This window comes from Trachurus trachurus, assembly GCF_905171665.1.
Source record: "Trachurus trachurus genome assembly, chromosome: 21".
In the NCBI taxonomy this organism is placed as follows: Eukaryota; Metazoa; Chordata; class Actinopteri; order Carangiformes; family Carangidae; genus Trachurus; species Trachurus trachurus.
The window spans coordinates 7,543,524-7,565,999 of NC_139899.1; the positions used below are offsets into that span (position 1 = coordinate 7,543,524).

Here is a 22,476-nt window from a genome sequence, read left to right on the forward strand (position 1 = left end):
ACAGTTACAGAGTTTGTACTGAACCAAGTTGTGAAACAAACCAGAGTCTAGGAGCTGAGCTGGCAGAGGAGCGCGACCCCTCGTCTGATCCAGTGCTCAGCGGGCACGTCGGTGTTGAGCGTCATGGCGATGACATAATTGGTGGAGTGGCCAGTGGTGGACAGGGTGCCGCGTCGCTCGCTGGTCTTGTAGACGGGCACCACGTAACACATCCTCTGGGGGATGTCCTGACGCTTAATGGGCTTCAACCACATCTGACAGAGAGAGAGAGGAGCACAGACGGGCCATCAGGGTCAAATGACAGTTATTGCAGTCAAATATTTTCAAAGGAGAAATTCAAATCCTTAGGACGAATGCATGAAGATGGATGCAGTTGCATAAAAAAAAGAAAAAGATCAGATTACTATTAGAGGTCAGGACAGAGAGACTAACCTGGATTTAAATCAAATATTACCTTACAAATTGTAACTTTGGGGACATAAACTTATAAAACAATTGCATTAACAAGGAATATTCCCTTTGGGCTATTAACAAGTCTTGGTTATGCAAAAGGGATAAACTGGGCCACTCACAAAAAAAACAACAAAAACATCTTACAAGGGGGGAAAAAACAAAAACAGTTTGTTGAGTTGCAGCCAGAAGAGCACTGATCTGGTTTCATAATGGGCGCCTCTATGAAGATTTGCATTTCAAAGCCAGCCACGGCCTCTGTTGTGTTTTTTCCCCAACAAATAATAAACACATTTTTAATTAAGTTCTGGTCTTGTCAAAAAACTGATTCTGTTAATAACTTGCCCTGAAATGTCGGAATATTAAAAAAGTCAGTCTGGTGCATTATTCATAATCACTTGAACAGCGAAGACGAGAGAACAGAGGGAGGGAAAGAAGAAGAAAATAAAGAAAACTTGATCAGTCCTCGCTCTTAGCCACCGGCACTCTGTTTTCCATCACTCCGTCAGTCTACTTTCATATAGCATATCAAACTCAATTAACACGAGGATGAGAGAGGCAGCCCGGCTTCCTACAGGCGCAATGTGAAAAGTGCTGAAGCTGCTCTGTGTTGAGTCCAGAGAACAAGGAGCTGTGAACATCCTCCTGGGTGGAGCTGCAGCTACTGCTGCTTGTTCTTCACTTTCTCCTTGGAGACTCGCAATATTGGTCTCTGATTAAAAAAAAAAAATCCTTGTTGGAGTTTACAAGCTGAATAACGCTGAAATCTGCCCATTTTTAATAATGTGAGATGAGGATCCGATCTCTGTCTCTTTCTGACACCCAGAGGGATTCACGGGAGCTGAATCAATACACCTCCTCTTAATATCAGAAGGTGTGTTATTTTTACTCTGGTATTTTTACACTACCAAGTCATCTCACAATAAGGCTTAATAGTCTGCCTCACTGAGGTGCCAAAGCCTCACTTATTAGTGCTTTCCTTAAAATTGAGTTTCAGTACTTCTTTACCAAAAAAAAAAAAGTTTACTCATAGTTATGAAAACAAAAGATTCCAATCTTGTATTCAGCTCAGTGTTCTAAGTCATAACCAAGAAAAGTCCAAAGCACTCTGTTTTGGGGGGCAACTGCCAGTCTGACATAGGCCTCTAATTGTCTAAACACTTAATTTTCTATCAAATGCCCCATCATTCTGACAATTCTTGCCTCCTATGGTCAGAATGATGGTATTTTTTTTTTTTTTTTTTAAACATCCTGCCTTTCCGACAATTCATTTAATAGTGTATTTTTTTCCCAAACGATTTTGCACTGGTTGGGCTTAGGCAATGATATAAGGAGTTGGTTAAGTTTAGTAAAAAGACCAGGTAGAGGCTAGACAGGCCAGATAGACAGAGCCTTGGGATTTTCTTGGTTATAACTTAGAGAGCACTGAGCTGGATACAAGTCTGAGCGCCTGTTTTTGATACTCTGACCTGTGAAGCAGCTCTCCTCAGCCAACCTTTTGGCATTCGCTCTTTTGAGATTTTTGTTATTGCCTTAGAAGTTAAGTCAAAGGACAAAGTGCAGTTTCAGATTAAAAGAAAAACTTAACTTTTGAGAGTAAAATACAAACTAAACTTTGAGTTTGAAAACATCCTCAACTTTGAGTAACAAGAAAAAAAAACTGTGCTCATCTACATTTCTATGACAGCTAAGCAAACTCCATCTGCCGATGAAAAACAAGATCTCATCAGCAGCTCCAGAACATTTACTAAATGGAGCCTGAGAAGTGTTTGTCACACGACATGTTTGGTAAAGTTGTGTTGGAGGTAGCCCAGCTCCAGACGTCCTCATCAGTGCTTCCATCTTGAAGCGATTCACTACGTTTAGTACATGGAGTGGGAATCATTGTCCTTAAAGTGGGCTGGAGCTCCACTGTCACAGAGTCTGGAACTTTTTTAGCAGTGGGACTCCCTTCACCAGTGACTGAGCGGTGACTGTTGGCTCAGCTGCTGAGAGCTTATTAAAGGATCAGGAAACTCACAGAAGCTCTCATAATGTGATCACTGTAGTCAATAATAGACTGTGGAGCTGCTAAACACAGAGGAGGTTTTCTAACCAGACTAAAAGTGTGGACAAATTGCTGATCATCACAGCCATATGAACAGTGATGTATTCACTTACTGCTGCACGTACTGAAGAACGGTGAGGTCACTACTTAGCTCAGAAAGAAAGAAGTGAGTGGCATACTCAGCTGAATACTGTATGTAGTTTTTTTTTTTCTCATTTCCAATTCATACTGTTAAATGTTTTGTTTTTATGTCAAGTACATTGAGTTTCCCCTATATAAATAAAGCTGCCTCGCCTAGTGAGTAGGCATAAGTCTTTGATTGGTACTGATGGAAACATAATGTCAGGCTGAAAAAGTGGAGTGAGACAGAAGGACAGTAGACTCTGTTTTTCACACTGTTTTGCTGTAGTTTTCTAATCAGTAGTATTAGTGTAGCAGGTGTTCTCCTCACCACAGGCATGGGGTCATGCAGCACTTTGGGATAGGACTCAGCCAGCAGTTTGGTCTCTCTGTTCCAGCGGGCGCCATCCAGGAAGAGCCCTCGAATGTACACACCTGACACAAGCATCGAGAGGTAGAAGAGGTAGTGAGTGAGTGTTCACGTTACAGTCTCCTGCTTCCTCCTACAAACTCTACACAACCCAGAGCCGGGAGGAAGCCTGTGACTGCAGCGCATGCAGACGCCGGCTCTTCCAGCAACCACACAACTTATTACAAAATTGAGCTTAACTGACCTCTGTGAAAAAACGCCATCTTTTCATGCGGCATGTGCGCGACCCTATTAATACGGCAGGAGGAAGCCAAGGGTGAGATTTAGAGATAAGTGACTCTTGGCATCCTGTCAGTATCACACACTCAAATGCACAAACACACTGTCAGATGAGTAGTTTGGCAGTATGGGCTGTGTTAGTGTGACGGGGGCCCCAGCTGGGAGCTGATTGATGGTGAGACTGACTGAGGATCTCACAGCAGAGCTGGAGGCACAGCGAGGGGCTGACGTAGACCTTCATGCAGGCGAGAGACAGGGAGGCTTTGCTTTAACTTTACTCTCCGCCTCTCTCATTTTCAGTCAGCCTAATGTCAGTTTTCATCTGTTTGTTTCTTCCGCTCCACCCACTGCCTACGTGCCTCTTATTTCACTCTCCGCTCTCAGAGCTTGTATCCTTTTCTCATTTCCTTCTGAATCCTTTCACTCTTCAAGTACACTCAGTCCTTCCAGTCTCTTTCCTCTGCCTTTCTTATTGCTGAATATCACCTTTTCAATGGCCCTTCTAGTATCCTACTTTTTCCTTTAAAACATAGTTCAACATTTTGGCAAACTCACCTATTGCTATAATCCCTATAGTCATACGAGTAGGTTCATGACCTTTAATGGGCTTTATGCACAGCTCCACTACTTCCTGAACTTTAGCCAGCTCCTTTATTTCCTGTCTTACATTATTGGACAAACTGATTAATCCAGGTGTGTCTGACCATTGTGACTACTCAGACACACCTGGATTAATCAGTTTGTCCAATAATGTAAAACAGGAAATAAAGGAGCTGGCTAAAGTTCAGGAAGTAGTGGAGCTGTGCATAGAGCCCATTACCGGTGCATGTTGTTTAGAGATCAGCGGGGCAGAGACATGAGCTGCTCAGTAAACACAATGTAGGTAAATGATACAGGTCCCCTGTCCCTCATCAAACTCATCAAATACACAATCCAACAACTCCAAAACACTCACCTGGACAAGTTGAGATCTGGACATTCACCACACTATGAAATAATCCTGTAACATTATGAGACAGAGTTATTTTCAAGGCAAATGCAAAGCCAGAACTACATTCCAGCACAAGTAGTTCTGCGTATTTGCTTGATGTGTCGTAATGTTTCATAATTATACATGATTATTTCATAGCGTGGTGAATGTGCAGATCACAACTTCTCCATGAGAGCGTTTTGGAGTTGTTGGATTGTGTATTTGATGAGTTTGATGAGGGACAGGGGACCTGTACCATTCACCTCCGTTGTGTTCACTGAGCAGCTCACGTCTCTGCCCCGTGGATCTCAAAACAACATGCACCGATAATTAAACGTCATGAACCTACTCCTATGACTATAGGGATTAAGGCAATAGGCAAATTTGCCAAAATGCTAAACTATCCCTTTAAACTACCATCCCTTCTTCTCCCTGTAACCACTGCTGGTTATGGGGACTCCCTACTACTCTATCTTCAGTAGTACCCTACCGTCCTCTGGGGCCTGTTTGTATTGTCTGTCGTCCAGGACCTCGAAGTCGAAGCCCAGCAAGTCAATAGGGACGGTGTGTTTCCTGGCATAGTTCTGCTGGCTGCCTGTGAGGAAGGCCTGGGTGAAGAAGAATCCTGATACCCAGAATACAGCAGGTGTTCCCTTATCATACCAGCCCTGAACACAGGGGGACAGCAGGGCAGAGAGGAGAGAGACAATCACAACCACAGACAGACACATTTCAGATAGGTTCACATGGTTGAGCTTCGCTTCAGGTTACTGTGTGCTTTGTTCACAGTTTTTGTATTTTCATACAACAGGATAATCCACAGTGGAAAGAAAAACTGAAATGCACGTGAACAACATACACACAAAAGGGGGGATGGTGGGAGTATAACTACACAATAATGTTAAGTTGATTACATTAGCATGATAACAGGGTCTATTGTAATATTTAATATTCTAATATTCTAATCTAGGTCTAACAGATTTGTTAAAGAACGGAATCAGACTCTCAAAAAAGGCAACCTGTCTGAGTTGTAAATCTTATTTAAATACAACACTGTAATATAAAACAATGCATATTTCTGAACTATTAACATATCTGCCAGTTTGCTTATATCAAGTAAGTTATGTCAATGTAATGTAAAAAAGAAAAAAAAAAAAAAAGAAAGAAAGACAAAACATTGCTAGCATGCTTAATTAACCTTATTCACCATCCTAGATTCAGCTACTAGAAGCTATTAGTCTATGTTTTTGCAGGTGCGTGCATAAAAATTATTCTAGTAAAGTGGTAAACCAACTGACAGACCACACTGCCATCCATTCAGATCAGAAAACAAACAGCTTCTGAACTGAAGTCAAACCCTCTCCAGCTGTGGACCCCAGGATGTAAACAGCACAAAGTAAATGAAGAGATTTCAATTAATCTAAACCAATTGAGTTCATTACTTCTGTCAAGAAGGACTTGACTCCTTTTTAATGCCACAGCCGGTGGATTTAAGTCCCCACTTACCCACAGCCATGCAAGCTGTAGCCCATTTTTTAGATCTGGAGGGAGTAATGTAAGCTCTGCATACTGTAGAAACTATACAGTCACAGTAATTGCCAAGGTTAGAGGACACTCAGTATTGGAGCTCATAAAGCTCCACTTATAAGAAGAGGCAGCTGTGGCTCAGGAGGTAGAGTGGGGCTGTCCAGTAATTAGAAGGTCGGTGGTTTTAATCCCCGACTCCTCAGGTCCGTAAAAGTGTCCTTGGGCAAGATCCTAAACTCCAAATTGTACCCGATGATGTACCATTGGTGTGTGTGTGAGTGTGTGTTAGACATACTGTTGAACAGGTGCTGTATGATTGTATGTCTGCATCGGTAAATGTGACTTGTAGTGTAAAGTGCACCGAGTGGTCGTTAAGCCTTGGAAAGTGATGTATAAATGCAGTCCATTTGCTGCAAGTGCCCTAAACCACACTTAAATAAACATGCATTCAAGTTGGGTCATCATTTTTTGAGTGTTTCCCATCCATTAGCCTGCCTGTTGGTATCAAACAAAAATATACTTGTTTGATTTATGACACGAGAAGAAGAACTTGAGTTTCTCTGACCATATGGGAAAGAAAGAAGATTCAAAAAACTTATTCAGTCCAGTGTAGCTCAAAGACAGGCAGCAGGGGCAAAGGACTGCCAACAGCTTACACTCTGGAACCATCTAAAAAAAACATCAACAGATTAACAAGTAACCTGGACATGACAAGATGTGTGTTTTCAGTCTTCATTTGGAGCTAGGCAGCAACACTCTGACCTGTTGAAGAAACTGAAAAATAATGTATTTCTTCAAACAAAATTGTTACAACAGTATGCATTTCTTAATGCGTGGATGTTTTCTGCTCAGAAAGCTGCTGCTTCAGATAAGAAAGCCAAGACTTTCCAGTTCACCCTGTGGGGAGTCAAGGGTGGACATTTCAGTTGGATAACTAGTACACACACATGCACACACAGGCGCACACACACACACACACACACACAGAGAATTCTTTTCACTTGGCTGAGTAATGATGAAGAGGGGATATTTCTGCGGTGGAAATAGGAACAGGAAGCATGTGAACCGACAGTGAAGTGAAGCAGTTCACTTTGCAGACTCACATGACAGACCGTGTGTCTCTACATGTGTTTCCTCCACCGACTGTGATGGATCCAGATCCACCTACCTCCTACAGTACGTGTTGATAAGGAACAATGAAATACAGCCCGTCTTGTGCAGCTCGAGTGTGACACAGCTTAAGGCAGGGTTGCAGTTCACTATAGAGGCTACAGTATGTACTGGAATGAACTTCTCCATGTGATACCAGCCCCACACCTCTGAGGCCAAATAGCCGACAGGGTTTAGGAGACATTACCATTTAAGGAGTGTGTTTTTTTTTTTTTCCCAGAGGCAAAGCTGCTTGTTGGGTATTTGCCTTCCAGTGAGGAATGACCACAGTGAAACATTTCTTCTAATTTGATACTATAACTAGTATGACTGTGAAAACACTCTCTTCTTTCTTGTGTTCTTGGTTTTCTCTTTTAAATTATTTCTCTTTTGGTGTCAGTTTCATTCAGTCTTTTTCACTTCACTGTCTTCTTTATTAGGTTAAAAAAAGGCTTTTAAAATTAGTGATTTCTAATAACCCAAAACACACTGACACTGAAACTGAGCACCATTTCAGTACCTGAAAGAACTTGAGTCGGTCCAGGAAGTCGTTGACGTAGCTTCCCAGCGGTTTGAGGCTGGGGTAGGACTTCTTCATCCACATGCCTGGTATACGGCCCTTCAGGATGCTGCTGACCACTTCCTCCAACTCTGAAGACATCACCACCAGCCCCTGTACACACACATATACACAAAGATAAATTAACATACTGTATTTGCACACATACTGAAATCATCTTCACATTCTAAAAATGTGAAATTGTTCAGGTGCTGCATTGAATGTACGGCAAAGCTAATATGAGAGAAATCCAAGTTTGACACTTAAATACATCTCAGTGGAGATAGCTGACAGACAAGCACAGAATGGGAGCTCTTGTTACTCTACAGGGGGTCTGTAATAGCAATATGAAAGATCATGTGCTTGTTTCCCTTAGTGACTCTTTCATGTTCCCTCCAATCCAATCCCACGAGGAAGGTGCATCTCCAGAAGAGAGGAAATGTGTGAGTGATTGTTTATTGAACGATATAAAGAGATGCACATGAGTGTTCAGGGATGTTTTCTTTTCTTTTTTTTTCATTTCTGAAAGTGTTGTAACTGAGAGCACTACACATATTCAAATGACATCTGGTTTAGTAATTTCAAATTATTACAGCTTCATTTGTGAAAACAAATCTGCAAAATATCAAATCTTAAAAAATACAAAAAGATGGAGAAAGATATTATGGCCTAAATAAGTGCTTTCACTTTAATTATATCTCTTGGTTGCAATTCGATGAAAAAATAGAGTTGAAAACAACTCAAAAATAGCATTTTTAAGGCTTTTTAGTGGTTGTATTTGTGAGTCTGCTAAATTGTTGAGATTCACAGCTCATCACACCCAGCAGGTGTGGTTTGTGCCAACTACTTAACTCTTCTACCACTTAGGCACCTTCACTCTGATTTATTTGTGGATCAAGTGACTGGAAAAGCATTGCCCACATTTCAGACTAGGAATGGTAATTCCAACACAGTGATCTAAAGTGAGTGCCGTCGCAACAGCTGCTGGATAACATTACATTTGGGGCAAACATACATAGTGAAGAGATAATGAACAGTAATAATCTAAGTCATCTCCCTGTGTTTAAGTTAAATTTAAATTTGAGTTTTAGACCGAATCCTTAAATAAATGGTATTACTACTTTCCCATCAGCCTGAGTTGCAAAAAATGTGTCTACCGCTAATTGTTTAATATTAACATGCTAATATGCTAAACTAACATGGTGAACATGATAAACATGACATTTGCATGTTGGCTTTGTTGTTGAGAATGTGTTAGGCTGCTGATGATAGTTCTTAGCTCAAAGCACCACTGTGCTGTACAGCCTCACAGAGGTGCTTGCATGGCTGTAGATTATACTGTACAGTATTTAGTCCAGGCAAAAAGGAAGTGGCTGGAATACATAATAGCACTGCAGGATCTGAGACATTGTATTTAGCAGGGTGGACCCAGTTCTTCTCTTTGCTGCAGAGGAAAAGAGCTCTTTCTGAAGAGAAGGTCAAAGCACTAGCTCATGATTTGAGGATTTAGAGAGCTGGTTCATCACAGTGATTTCCTCTGGGTCATCAACATTTCTATAAAGTATCTACCTAATTTATTTCCAGACAGCTCATTGCCTATACATTTACTTGGTGCGTAATACAAACACACTGACTTTTAGGTAAGGAGGATTTTATGTATTGTACTTAATTACCTCACATTTCCCAAGTGCTTAACTGATAGAAGAATTATAGTGTTAGATTAGTATTCGTCGTGTCGTATTGCTTACAGTATTTGATTTCTGAGGATGTATTACCAGAGTTTCCCCTTAAATCGTTCAGCAGAGGTGTGCCTTTACGGAAGAATTATTGCTTTCACTGCACAGAAATGTAAAATCAATAATAATTCATCATGTGGCCTCACTGTTCATCTAAAAACAAACAAATGAAGTGTAATTACAGTGCACTGGGCCATATATCAGGCTATAACTATTCACGTAACAAGGATCACTGGAAATGCAACCAGGATCAAGTTTAAAGACTTAACTGGCAGCCCTTAGTTCCAATATGTAAGGTGTTGCACATCTCGCACATCCATTAGTAATGGCATCCAATTTCACTCAGTATAATACAATACCCCCCCCGCCCACTATCAGCACCACATGTATGCACCTTAATGGCCTTCTGGATGTTGATGCAGGAGCTTCGGATGGTTCCGAGCAGGTTGTTGAAGCGGCCCATCTCCTGCACAAGCACAGTGTTCATGCTCTGATTGTAGCTGGTGGGAAAGCTCCTCATTGCTGCCTCCAAGTCAAAGTTTCTAGGCAGCTTGCTTAGGATGTCAGCTGCCACATCAAAGACCATGTCATCTGAGGATTTGGCGTCTCCCCCTGAAGAGCGGGACTGATCAGAGACACAGAGCGTCAGAGGATGGATGAGAAGGGAAGGCAGGACTTATGGCTTTGACAGTTCATCATTTTTTGGGGGGAAATTATCTTTTGCTGTCTTTGACTTGTCAAATTATGTATTCCCTTTTTTTAGAACTTTTTTTTTTTTTTTTGCATTGGTGATATTTTGATCCTGAAAAAGACCCTGATGTTAAGAGGTTCTGACTTCTGACTTTACTCTGCTTATATTTCATCATCCTCGTGTCAGGGTGATTAAGATTTGTGCTGTTAAAAATATATAAAATGACACAAAATATCATAGATTTATCAGTTACCTTCCCTCTCCTAATCTGTGATCATTTCTCCAGCTCAGAGGTTCTCTCTCTCACACTCACACTCACACACACACACATACCACACATACGCCCACTCACACACACACAATCACAGTTTCATGGGAGATGGGAAGCTTCATTGCATTTTCCTCAATTTATTCCCACACTGTAATTTGACACGGTCTTTTCAACAATTCTAATAATCATTCATGCTGATAATTATTCGTTCTCATCTGTGATTCGTCCACTTTCCTCTCAGTCCGAGTGCAACATTTACCTATTTGATGCTCAGTCGGTAGCCAGCGGTAATGGATAATCATTGGCTAATGGCATTGGGGTTACAGTAGGGGAATGACAAATAGTTGCTTCATCCCATTTGAAGCATTTCCATGTTTATCGGTCATTGAGATGGATGACACTATATTAGATGCTAATAAAGTTCACACATGACTGAAGCCATTATTAATCTTGTTGAATGGAGTTTATATGAATAAATGTCAGACTCCATTGGGCTCTAATTTTAACTTGAGGTCTAGGAGTGGCAATGCCTGTGGAAATAATTTTCTATTTATTTGCAACAAGCTAGGTCTGTATATGAGGAGCTGAAAGAGGCATATCTATACCTATATATATATATATATATATCATGCAGTTATATCTTGATCCCTTGCATTTGTTTAATATTAAGTTTAATTCCCACAGGAATTCAGACAATTTAAACTTTTGAACATTTTTTGATAATTGAAAGGAAGTGCCATGTATCTTAAAAATACATAAATGGATACATGGATAAATAAATATCTTTCTCCACTTTGCCGGAGAAGCTGCACTTGTGTCATTTTCAAGTTGGCCTTGATGTGAAATCCCTTAGATTTGATTTGCGGCAAACATTAACTCGAACCAGGAAGCTGGAAGCTATAATCCTCACCAAGCTAACACAGTCTAACTCTGCAGAGCTGAGATATAATGATGTGGGATCACACAGATCTGCCGCGGTGAGTCACACTGTGTCTTTGCAGTGTGACTTTTTGTTCTTTGAGGAGTCTCTCTACAAACAACTGAACTTTGTATTTATATTTTTCTCTTTAATTAATGTCACATAGTTTATTTCAGTGGAGGGCAGTAAATTATGTTAGGCTGGTAAAGATGGTTAAAAAAGGAGGCATATTAAAGATGTGTGTTGTGATTGTGTGAGACAGTATTTCAGCATCTAGGTGTGTGTGCTACAGTCTGCTTGTTTTGTTCCTATGTTCACATCAGGCATTTGCTGGCTTAGAGTGTGACGCATGTTATCTACAATTTGAGAATCTCTTGAGCAAATACTGACATTCTGACTGAGCATCTGAGCATCATCAGCAGCTCTGCTGTATGACGATATTTTTCACTCTGGGTCCATTAATTGCACAATGTATTAATGGATTCTGGGTTACATTGTCGTTATTGTTCGAGCAAGGTGAAATTGTGGCTTTGTTGGTTCCTATTCGGATACTGGTCTCAGACTGTTGGACTCCACTGCATATTTCTGTACAAGATGGAACAACTAACATGTGTTTATACTTGCCTGTGCCTGCTACTTGGTAACTGCTAATGAAAACTAATGCCCGTTGGATCGGCACAGGTGGGATTACCTGTGTAAGCAAAATGCTGTCAAACAGTAGCTGTGTCTCGGACTGGTCCTTGGTGATATCTGCGTTGGCGTTCATGCCAAAAATCTCCGGCGACGGATTGAGCGGCAGCGCCTTGGTGTATTCTATGTAGCTCTTGTGCTGCAGCAGAGATGCAGAGAAACAGAGGGATGGCAGAGGAGTAAAGTCAGAGGACAATTTTTAACGCAACATCAGGAAACATCTCCAGCAATAACAGTCTCTGAAAAACAAGTTGGCTTCTTAGATTGCTGACATTTATGATAATGACTATGTAAATGTGACTTCATGAATAAAAGATGTGGTTGGAGGGGGGGCGCAGCACTGGAGAACAAAATGCCAAATAAAATGGAGCGCACCATAGATTGCACTTGTGTTAACAAATATATCAACCTTCACTGATGGTGGTTGCCTGCTGTGCCTTGTTACACACATTTTATCTCATAATGACTTTTTAAAGGTAGCTCAACAAGAGTGCTAAGCAACTGTGAGTCCCATAATATGCTTAGTTTAGAAACAAACACATTAAAGCGACTTTGACTTTTCTTGAGTTTTAAAGATAGTGAGCAATATTATGAGGTTTGTGTGCATGTGCTGGGTCTGGTGTCAAGGAGGAACGGTCTCTGATCTGCTGTTGTAACTGATGCAAAGTCATATTGTTGGAGAGGTTTCAAAGAAGCTTGTTGATATGGATATTGTAATTACTCTGCTCTGTGGTGCAGCGTATTCAATCTCAAAAAGATCCGACTATTGTAAATACAACAAAAACAGCGTCCTTGATGCAGCTCATGGCTCTTACATATCAGCTCCTAGGACGGGCATCTCTAGCAAAACTATGTAGGTTTGTTTAGAATGGATACCTGATTAGGCAAAAGAGGAGAGCCAGTGTCATCTTGCTAAGAAAGGATGGTATTTTCTGATGAGGTTATCCTCATATCTCCGCACAATCACTGACAGTCAAAAAAAAACCCAGCATTACATAGCTGATCAAAATAAAGAAAAACTACTTAAGACTTAAGAGCTCCCCCTCGTGGTCCATCTGCAGCCCCCTGACTGTGAATAAGTTGGTGACAGCTCAGTTCAGTGCGGTGCTTTGTATCTAAACCAGACTTTCTATGTGAAATACTGTGCAATGATTCCCAGAAAATACTGCGGTACTGCTTGATCCTTGTAAAATTCTATGTGCATTAATGTGATTACAGTCAAATCCAAGCTAAAACTATGATTCACATGGAACAGTTGTTGATACTGAGACTAGTGTGGCCTATGATTTATAGCGATTTCGTGCAAGTCTCTGTTTCTTACATCTCCCTCGGGTGGTGCATAGTAGATCCCACTGGGATCAAACTTATAGTCAGGGTCCTTGATGACCTTGGAAGTGTAGAAGATGGAGAGGATTGTGCGAAGAGTCCGTCTATCCCAGTCGTCTGTCACACGCCCTCCATAGTTACACTCACCGGTCATGTAGCGCACGGCATCAAACGGCACTTCCTGCAGGAAACGGGAAATCAGGGATTTTAATACAAGAGCTTGCAATAGGGTTGCACATTTTAAGAAGAGGTGACCATGTTGGAGTGCATGTGTGCAGGCTTTGCTGTGCTGAATACATTGTTAAGCAATAGGTGCCTGGCGAAAACTCAACTTCAGGCCCTGGACCTGGAGTGGGAGCTGATGTAATAGCAGGTGAAAGGGTAAGGCTGTGGCCATCGTGGCATTTTCCACTGGAGGGTTTCACTTATAAATTCACTGAGCGACACTTGGTAACAAGATGAAAATGTCACTCTTCAAAAAAAGATATCTTCAGTAGTTAATTTCTGCCACTTTTTCCTCAGCCACAGCAGAGGAACTAAAAGTCTGGTGCAGGGCTGGAGTGCTTTCTGTGTGTGGAAAAATGTCAAGAGAGGTTTTGTATATGGAAGATGAAAGCAGATGCTTGCATAGAGGAAACCACTTGTAAAGACTTAAACCGCTATGATCTGCTATTAAATATCATATATATGGGTGGTAAATGTACATCAGGATGTGACAGATTTTAATTTTGTGCAACAATGAACATGGTTAACACGAGTCAATATAAAATATGTCATACAGAAAAAGACTGTGTTATCCCCATGCCTGCATCACCACATTAGATGGAATTTTGTAATTGGGGAAACACGTGATGTTTTTTCTGAAAAGCAATGTTAATTGAGTTAATGGAGAGGACTGAAAGAGAACAACACTGCCAAGTTATTCAAGAAATATAATAATCCTCCATGAAAGGAAAGAGCTACACACTTCGTACTGTTCCAGGAACATGTGTAGCTGTTGTACAGAGATCCGGAGGTCAGTCTCATTGAACTCGTATGGAATGTTCCAGCCTAAAGGTCCAAACTTCCTCCTCTCCTGAGTCAGGGCATGGAAGAAGCACAGGCCATACAGTAGCTTCTTGAATACAGCCTGAAAAAAGAAACACATATGGGAGGCATGGTCTTAAGATAAATAATGGTGGTTGTTTGGTATTTCTACACTAAAAACAAACATTCACTGAAAAGCACAGCAGGGGGGTGGCAGACACAAAGGAGCATCAGCATGATAAGTATGCATAGCAAGACGGCTAGATACACACACACACACACACACACTGACCGGCTTGCTACAGCTTCCAAAAAACTCTGGGTCAGAGATAGGATCCATTAAGAAGGAGCGTGCGATGTTGGCGCGGAGGCCCTTTGGAGCCTCGTTGGTCATCTTCACCCCGTTCTGAAGAACGGCCACAGGGAAGGTGGGTGATGGGTAACTAGTCAGCCACAGCCTAAACTCTGGGTGGGTGGTGTCTGGGTTCAGCTCCTGCTCAACAAAGACCAAGTAAATGAACATATCGGTGGGGGGGTAGTGTGGTAGCACTTTAACTGCTGGGTGTAGAGATTGTGTATAGAAAGCATGTGTGTGTTCTGACCTCACAGACTCTCTCAAGAGTTGACATCCATGAAGTGGCTAAGTGGCAGTTCTGCAGAACCACCCAGCTGCCCTCTTCAATGCTTGTCCTAATCATACGCATAGCAATGGGACCCTGGCCTTGGCCCAGGGAGAGGGAGGTCAGCTTGTTACCAGTGAAGCCCTGAGGAATAAAAAAAAAAACAGTCAGGCACATGCACACACTCACTCACGTAGCTTGCTTTTTACCTTGGAAGGAGCCAAAATATTTTTTCATTTGCTTTTAAGACCTGTGTGGGAGCCTGGTGAATCTAGAGGATTCAATTTCTCCTTTCATTTTGAGTTTGTACACACAGCAGGCTTCAAAGCTACGTGCTCCGTACCTTTTCATCTCCGAACTTCAGCAACGCAGCCATGGGGTCTGAGCCGGGGGAGAGGATGAAGATGAGGGGGGCGCAGCAGTGGCTATCAACAAATGCCTCACTCAGGTTGAAGGGTGGTGCTTCGATGAAAGGACGACCAAGGCTGGTGGAGACAAACGTCTGTACCATGGGGACAATCTGAAGGACAGATTAATGGAATGTGTTTAGTGTGTGAGTAAAACACCTTGAGCACTTGGAATATTTACATTCTAATATAATGGACAAAATTTGAAGAAAAAGAAAGAAAGAAAGAAAGAAAGAAAGAAAGAAAGAAAGAAAGAAAGAAAGAAAGAAAGAAAGAAAGAAAGAACAGCACATGAATTGACCTTGTCTGGTCTGAGACAACGGATCACCAGCATCTTCTGAAATTGGCTCAGCTTCTCCTGCCACTCAGCGGGGAAAGGAGTCTGATGGGGGTTCTGCAAACGTACACAGCAAAACCCAGACAATATTATACTGTAGGTAAATAGAAATCACTTCAGACCACAGTGGAATGCAAAGCATTTGCTTCTAATCATTAGCATGTCTCACTTTTACATGACCTTTTCTGGGGAAGAAAATATACTGCAGATATCTCATCACCTATTTTTCTTCCAGCATTATCTGTTTCATAAATATAAATGCTAATAAAATACCCAAGTGACTGGCAAGGAATAGAATCGAGCAAATCAGAGGAGAACCTGCGAAGTCACAGAGATGAATAAATGACATCTTTTAATGCAGATCAGAGTGAATAAATTCAATCATCTTTATTCATCAGTAAAAAGGAGGCACGGCCTTCTTCGTTTTACCTTCTAGACACACGTAACTCAAGGCCCCACTGTCAGCTTTACCTGGGGAGGACACGGGAGGATTGGGGTGGGGTTGCACTATATCAAGCTGTTGTAAGATTAAGCTATTTAATTAAGCAAAAAGAGGGGTAATCTGTTATGTGAGCAGGGAGGAGAGTAATGTGGGGAGTTAGATAAATATGTATGGAAGGGGACAAACTGAGGAAAAGGAGGAAGCTTAAGAAAAAGAGGTGGGGAGACAGAAGAACCACTGGGTACCAGGTCAGAGCAATATGTTTGATTAATTTGTTGAACGAGTGCACTAGAAGAAGTGAGCAATGGTAGCAGGAAGTTTTGGAATTATTTCCCCCCAGGCTGTTTGTGGAGAGACTTCTAGCTATGTGTGTTGGCAGGTGCTTTGAGACAGATACACCTATTTAGGATCTCCTGGGGATTCTCTGTGTGTGCAGAGGTGTGTTAGTTAGTGTGTGTGTGAGTCAGAGTGCCTGTGTGCTTGATTGAACAGCTGTTGTTACATCAAGATTGAATAAATGCGAATTCTACAACTGGAACAAACTAGATTTAATTAGATAGAAGCGGTATGGCTGATTCTGTTGATTATAAATCAAAGATGGTGCCGGTGTGTGTGTGTGTGTGTGTGTGTGTGTGCATGGGTGCATGTGTGTGTGTGTGTGTGTGTGTGTGCATGTGTGCGTGTGTGCGTATGACAACAAAGACACAGGCATGTGTGCAGCACACATTGATTAAACAGCTGTTCTTGCATCTAAATTGCATGGAGGTGACTAACACAGGAACAGAATAGATTTAATTAGATAAAACTTCAATTTTAGATTCTTTATAAGAGAGAGCACATCATCATCTGTACCTGACAGGCAAGTTGGCATGTTTCTACCAGGTTTTTTTTCCTTTTTTCACTTGAAATAATACAACTCAGGCTTGACATGAGTTAAAATAAGAGGCCAAGCCTTCAATATCTCTTTGAGGAATCTACATCATCTATCAGCAAATAGCAACCACATGGGGTGTATTTGTGACAATTGATAAGATACTAAAATAAATAGTCAGAAATAATCATATGAACATGCGTGGCAGGTATTAATAATGAAAAAAATTACTTCCATATCTTAATATCTCAAGGATGGAGGTAATAGTAGTAGCAGATGCTCCCTGATGTATGGAGGAAGATGAGGGGCTGTGGTGAGCTGTCATATTGGTTGGGGGATGGTGGTACATGAGTGTTGTGGAATCCCTGTGAGTTACAGTGTTGAGCTGCAGTCTGGGTGGGGCTGGCCTTTTGTTCCTGAGCCAAATCCACTGGAAAACAGGTTCAACCTATTCACTCTGCCCTCATTTCCTTTCTCAGCCCTCTCCACGGTTTTACTGAGCTTTTCCTCAAAGTTCAAATCACTTCTTTCCCTTAACTTTTTCTCTCTTTTATCCCGCACAAAGGCTTTTTCTTTGATACAGAGGAGAAATTTGTTGTTATTTTTTTAAATAAGGAAGTAGATTGTAAACGACCAGCGGTCTAAGTTAGAATTGTAATAGATGAAGTGTTAGGTGCAGCAGCTCAACACCAATATATCAACTGATCTATTTTAATTTAACTACTTCTTTCAAAGGTAGACTGAAGAGGAGCAAACAATATAAAGTTTAAAAGAGACTGATGTTGTAGAAACTTAGATTTTTTTTTTTACCATATCTCAAACACTTGGTCATCTGTAATCTGATTGGCTGCACTTTGAAAGGTCAGCTTTTAATGTGTTGCATTTTGAATAATGTGATCTTTGAGCCTATTAAACCAAAGCAGGACACAACATCAAAAGCGGTATTGATGCCAGGTTTGTTCTCTCTTCACAGGCATATAATTGCTCAAGCTGGTGCCGAGCAGTTCTGCTGAAGATTGTCTGTTCAAGGCATTAGTGAGCTCACGCAGCATAGGTTGGCAAAATATGTGGCAAAACACCTAAAACTCTTTCCTAGTTGCTCTACAAACTTTGGTCCTGTTAATTTTAGTGCAGGATGTGACCTGCTTTTAAGACTAACCTGCTAAAGTACAAACAACAACCACAGTGGAAAGTCGACACATTTGCAGATTCTACAATGTACAATCTATAATGACTCTAACCATGCCAGCAATATTAAGGTGTGTTTTGAGTAAATTTGCATTTGTGTGGATTCACAGATTTTCTTCTCTATTTAGTTATTCCAGGTATTTTTCATTTAATGGTGCCTGTACATGCTGTAAAAATGTGGCCATTGACCCCGACTATGTGGGTTTTTGTTCTAACCCTTTAATTTACAGGCCATTAATAACATGATAATGTGAAGAAATAGCCATGAAATAACAATCAATTGCGTCATAATGTCTAGAAATAGTAATGTCGAGAAATATAGCCAAGAAATAACAATTGATTGCATATTAATAGCCCAGAAGTAACGGTCAATTACTGTACAAAAAAATTCTGGCCTTTCCCAAAAAAATCAAAGCATGAAAAGCATGTGTAATCTCTTGTGTTTATGAAAAACATGATATTACTACAGTATGAAATTGACTGGCTATTTCTTCACATTACTAGGCAAATTAATTGTAATTTCTTGACATTATCATGTAATTAACGACCTGTAAATTAAAGGGTTAACTTACCACAACATCTAAGTTTTCCCAGTTTGTCTTTACCAACTAAAATATATGCAACACCCAAACCAGCAATTCAGTTTGATGACACTCACCGGGCTGTCATAGACCTCCTTCCACTCACTCCTGAGGTGAGCCATGTTTGTCCGCAGCCCTTTGAAACATTCCATCTCATCCAGGCGGCAGATCTCATCCCAAGACTTCTTGGGGAGCCAGGTGAAGGGATTTGAGTGGGGGTTGTCCAGGCCCACACCACCTGTCAGAAGGAAGCGCCACTCCCCCTCATCCACCTACAAAATGAATTAGAGTGATGATGCTATTAAAAATATTACCACAGTATAAGGATAACCCGATATTTGTGATTAAGTGATCTAAAAGGTTGACCATTTTGGGGATTATCTTGGGTAACAACTTCATGCGAATCGGAAATGTAAAATGCAGATAATCTAAAGCAACCATATAGAAAAAATAGACTCACCAGCTTTTACCATGCTTAGTAAACAACAAAACAGCAATATTTACAGTGTTATAAAATAACACAGTCTGGTAAGTGATGTAAATGTGTTCATGTGTGAAGGGTGTGTTTATTCCTACCAGCTTTCTGTGCATGAGCAGGTTGATGCTGAGGCCGAAGGAAAAGAGCAGCTTATCCTTCTCAAACAGTGAGCGACACACATTGACATATAGCGAGTAGGTGAAGTGGTCACTCAGGATCTGCAGCCTGAAAAAGATGCATATAGCAGCATTTTAATGATTTTGTTCCAAACCAAACAGAACACACAAACCCATCCACCATCATGAGCTATAACTGCTATGAATTCTTTTTTCACAGTTTACAAGCCAAATATAGTTTTTTCAAGCAGAAAGAAAAGCTCTATGGTTCAATAACCTGCTTAAGTGACTTGTAGGAACTAGTATTTGGCCAGTGCATTTGTCAGCCCTGCTTACCTCTGCTCCAAGTCGTCACTCTTCTCTGAGTTTTCGACAGAGCTGATGAAGAGGTTAATAAACCAGGTGATGGAGTATTGGTACATGGGCTCAATGTTAGCCAGGTCGGCAATTGAGAAGAACAAGATGGCTGAATGCACGGCTATTGGTGTGTAGCCCATGCGGGTCTCATCAATCTTTAGCTCCGTCACCTCAGCCACAGCTTGCTTTTTTGTGATTTCATTGGCTAATACTTTGGAGGAAGAGAGGATATTGACGCCTGTCTCGTCTTCCAGGATGTTACCCTCGGAGGAGGACAGCACCTCTAATATTTTGTCCTCAATCTCCTTCAACTGCCTGCAAAAATACAAAAACACATTTAGTGTCTGCTGTTTAGCCTTTGACAAAACAGTTTGTTGTCCTATTTGTTAACACTGACATGGGTGCGGCGTGTGCTGCTGTACCTTTTGTTTTCTGCTCCCTGCAGGATGAGAGCCTGTTTCTCTTCCTCCAGATTGGGCCTATCTCGGGCCACCACGATACCCAGCAGCTGGTCCTGGATGCCCTCCGGGGTGATCATGAAGTTCAGAAGGGTCACCTACAGCACAGATGAAGAGAAACACAGAGTTTTTGTGTTTTTGGAGGGTGGGATTCTTTAGCCCCACCCTTGATCTCAGAATGTTACAGTGCGGCGTTGACTACCTTATCACCACTGCTGATCTCCCCACTAACCTCATACCTAAACAATTCTAAAAAAAACAACAACAAAAAAACACTCCAGGCTTGGAAAGGTACAGGTAGGATGCATTTACTTTTTTATTTGTTCTGCGAAAAGGTGTTACAGCTCACAGTGAAGGAGTGTCTTTTACCGCAGCCTTACTTATCCTGCTTTGCACTTACCCCGAGGTTAAAAGCCTATATCTGCTATCTACTCTCTGCCCTAATAAACAAGTGCACTTCTCCAGGGTCTAATTCTATTTCTATTGATGCTGCGGACCCACTGAGCTGATGGTAAAGACTCATAGCCCATATAAATCTCCTATTCGTCCTTTTCACACATACACCCTCCTCCCTCACTCCGTTCTGTCCCCTGAGCTTCATAAGGGCCAGTTTTCTAAATGCTTGCCTCTTGTATTTGAAAGTACTGTAGAGCTTTTAGTGGGAATAATGGAAGCTTCATAGTGTACAGTACTGTAGGCAAAAAAGACTTAAACAAAAAGGAGAAAAAAAAAGCTAGTTGTGAAAAATGAGTTGAATCTATCTAATAGCCGCCCATAAAGAGCGGGGCCCCTGCAAATAGATGCTTGAAATGTGATCTTCGGTAATGCTCTCCAGCCCCTTGCCTCTCTGTAATGCAATTGCCTTTAATGCTCCTTTTCTTGGAATGCTTTTTTGGGAGACTCTGTTCCATTGGGAGGTGGCATCAGTGAATAATGACTCACTGTGTTGCTAGGGTAAAAATGTGCTGTCATTTGAGTGGTATGATGCAATAAGTAAGACCCTACGAGGTGCTCATCTATCAGTAGAGAGAGGTCTGGATAATTCTTCAACGTTAACATTTCATAAATTTAAATTTGAAATTGATAACACAACCTTTATTATAGAGAGACTGACCAAGCCTGAACCAAAACTCTTTGCCAAAATGGCCTGTCGCAGTCTAGTGATAAAAAGAGAAAATACCATGCCTTGCTTCACTTCAATAACAATGTAATGTGTGACTATCACTTTCACAACATTCTAGGCTGCTTGTTTCTAGTAGGTTTTCTAAAAAATTACATTCTCAAGGTAGAGAAATGCATATGACATGTCTGTACTGGTTCCTGTGAGAGTCTGTGTTTCATTACTCCCTTCAGTGTTGGCAGTAGCTCTGTTGTGGAAGAAAGTGTACATCTATCCTTAGCTGCAGTGGGATTAAAGGGCACCTGCTCCATCTGTGTGGAGGTTGTAGATATAGAAGGCATGAATGACTGCACTAGGCTCATTACAACACAACTACTGAAAACAGACGTGTGTCAAGGAGTGACTTCACCGCCAGTGACTCAGTGTGCCTGATGCAGGTGTGAATAGAGGTTGCAGCAGTGGAAGTAATGGGATTTCTTTTTTTAAATCCCCAACACACAGCTGTATCTATGTGTCCAACATTGTGGGATGAATACAATGAAGTTTAACTATAGGTTGTTTTGTATTGATATGCAGGTTATGACAGGACTGATGTTACATAATTATACATGATTATTTCATAGTGTGGTGAATGTGCGTTTCAAGAGCGTTTTGGAGTTGTTGGATTGTGTATTTGATGATTTCGATGAGTCTGAAGAAAAGCAGTACGCTCGAAACGTTGCTGATGTTGTTGGATATGCTAAATAAAATCACATAAAGGGAGCTTAAATGTGCAGTCTCCTCTTTTCTTTTTTCTTTATCATGATTTTGATGAGGGACAGGGGACCTGTACCATTCACCTCAATTGTGTTCGCTGAGCACCTTGCATCTCTGCCCCACAGATTTCAAAACAACATGATAATGGCAATAGACGAATTTGCCAAAATGGTGAACTATCCCTTTAAGCATAGTGGGATACAAAAAAATGTAACAGTGTCTGAGGCAGTGTCCCTCTAGACTACCTTGACGGCGGTCTCAGGCAGGTAGTGGGGGTTGCGCAGCTTGGTGGTGATATAGAAGCGGAAGTCAGGGGCATATTCGATGGTGGAGTCTCCCAGGCGGATACAGATGGCACCACCCTGTTTAAAAGTCTGTCTCAGCAGCAGAGGCTCCAGGATAGGGTCCAGTTCCTCACCAACGTTTTCCAGCAGCACTGAAACAAAATGTTTATCAATATTTTTCTAACCAGAGGAGGCTTACTCTTTCCAGGAGAGACCTTTACACTGACACATTTACAAGCAACCCCACATGGGAGCTGTCAAAATTCACCGCAGTTGCCTACTGTTGACCAAGTTAACAGCTGAACCGACACACAACTTTGCACAAAAATAT

General features: G+C 41.3%; 1 protein-coding gene across 1 annotated transcript in view; it reads right to left on the reverse strand.

Moving 5' to 3' along the window:
* Nucleotides 1–47: 47 nt before the first annotated feature.
* dnah7 (dynein, axonemal, heavy chain 7) overlaps nt 48–22,476 on the reverse strand; it is a gene marked incomplete at both ends in the record, with an annotated part of 70,444 nt that continues 48,015 nt past the window's right edge. The window contains 17 exons of the mRNA XM_083996924.1: nt 48–254; nt 2,949–3,052; nt 4,727–4,904; nt 7,433–7,585; nt 9,602–9,832; nt 11,780–11,917; nt 13,100–13,285; nt 14,072–14,233; nt 14,423–14,623; nt 14,733–14,894; nt 15,094–15,270; nt 15,459–15,551; nt 18,654–18,848; nt 19,153–19,279; nt 19,507–19,842; nt 19,950–20,083; nt 22,107–22,297. Of these exons, the coding sequence (XP_083853050.1) occupies nt 48–254; nt 2,949–3,052; nt 4,727–4,904; nt 7,433–7,585; nt 9,602–9,832; nt 11,780–11,917; nt 13,100–13,285; nt 14,072–14,233; nt 14,423–14,623; nt 14,733–14,894; nt 15,094–15,270; nt 15,459–15,551; nt 18,654–18,848; nt 19,153–19,279; nt 19,507–19,842; nt 19,950–20,083; nt 22,107–22,297 (2,975 nt within the window). The remainder of the gene's footprint in view (nt 255–2,948; nt 3,053–4,726; nt 4,905–7,432; nt 7,586–9,601; nt 9,833–11,779; nt 11,918–13,099; nt 13,286–14,071; nt 14,234–14,422; nt 14,624–14,732; nt 14,895–15,093; nt 15,271–15,458; nt 15,552–18,653; nt 18,849–19,152; nt 19,280–19,506; nt 19,843–19,949; nt 20,084–22,106; nt 22,298–22,476) is intronic.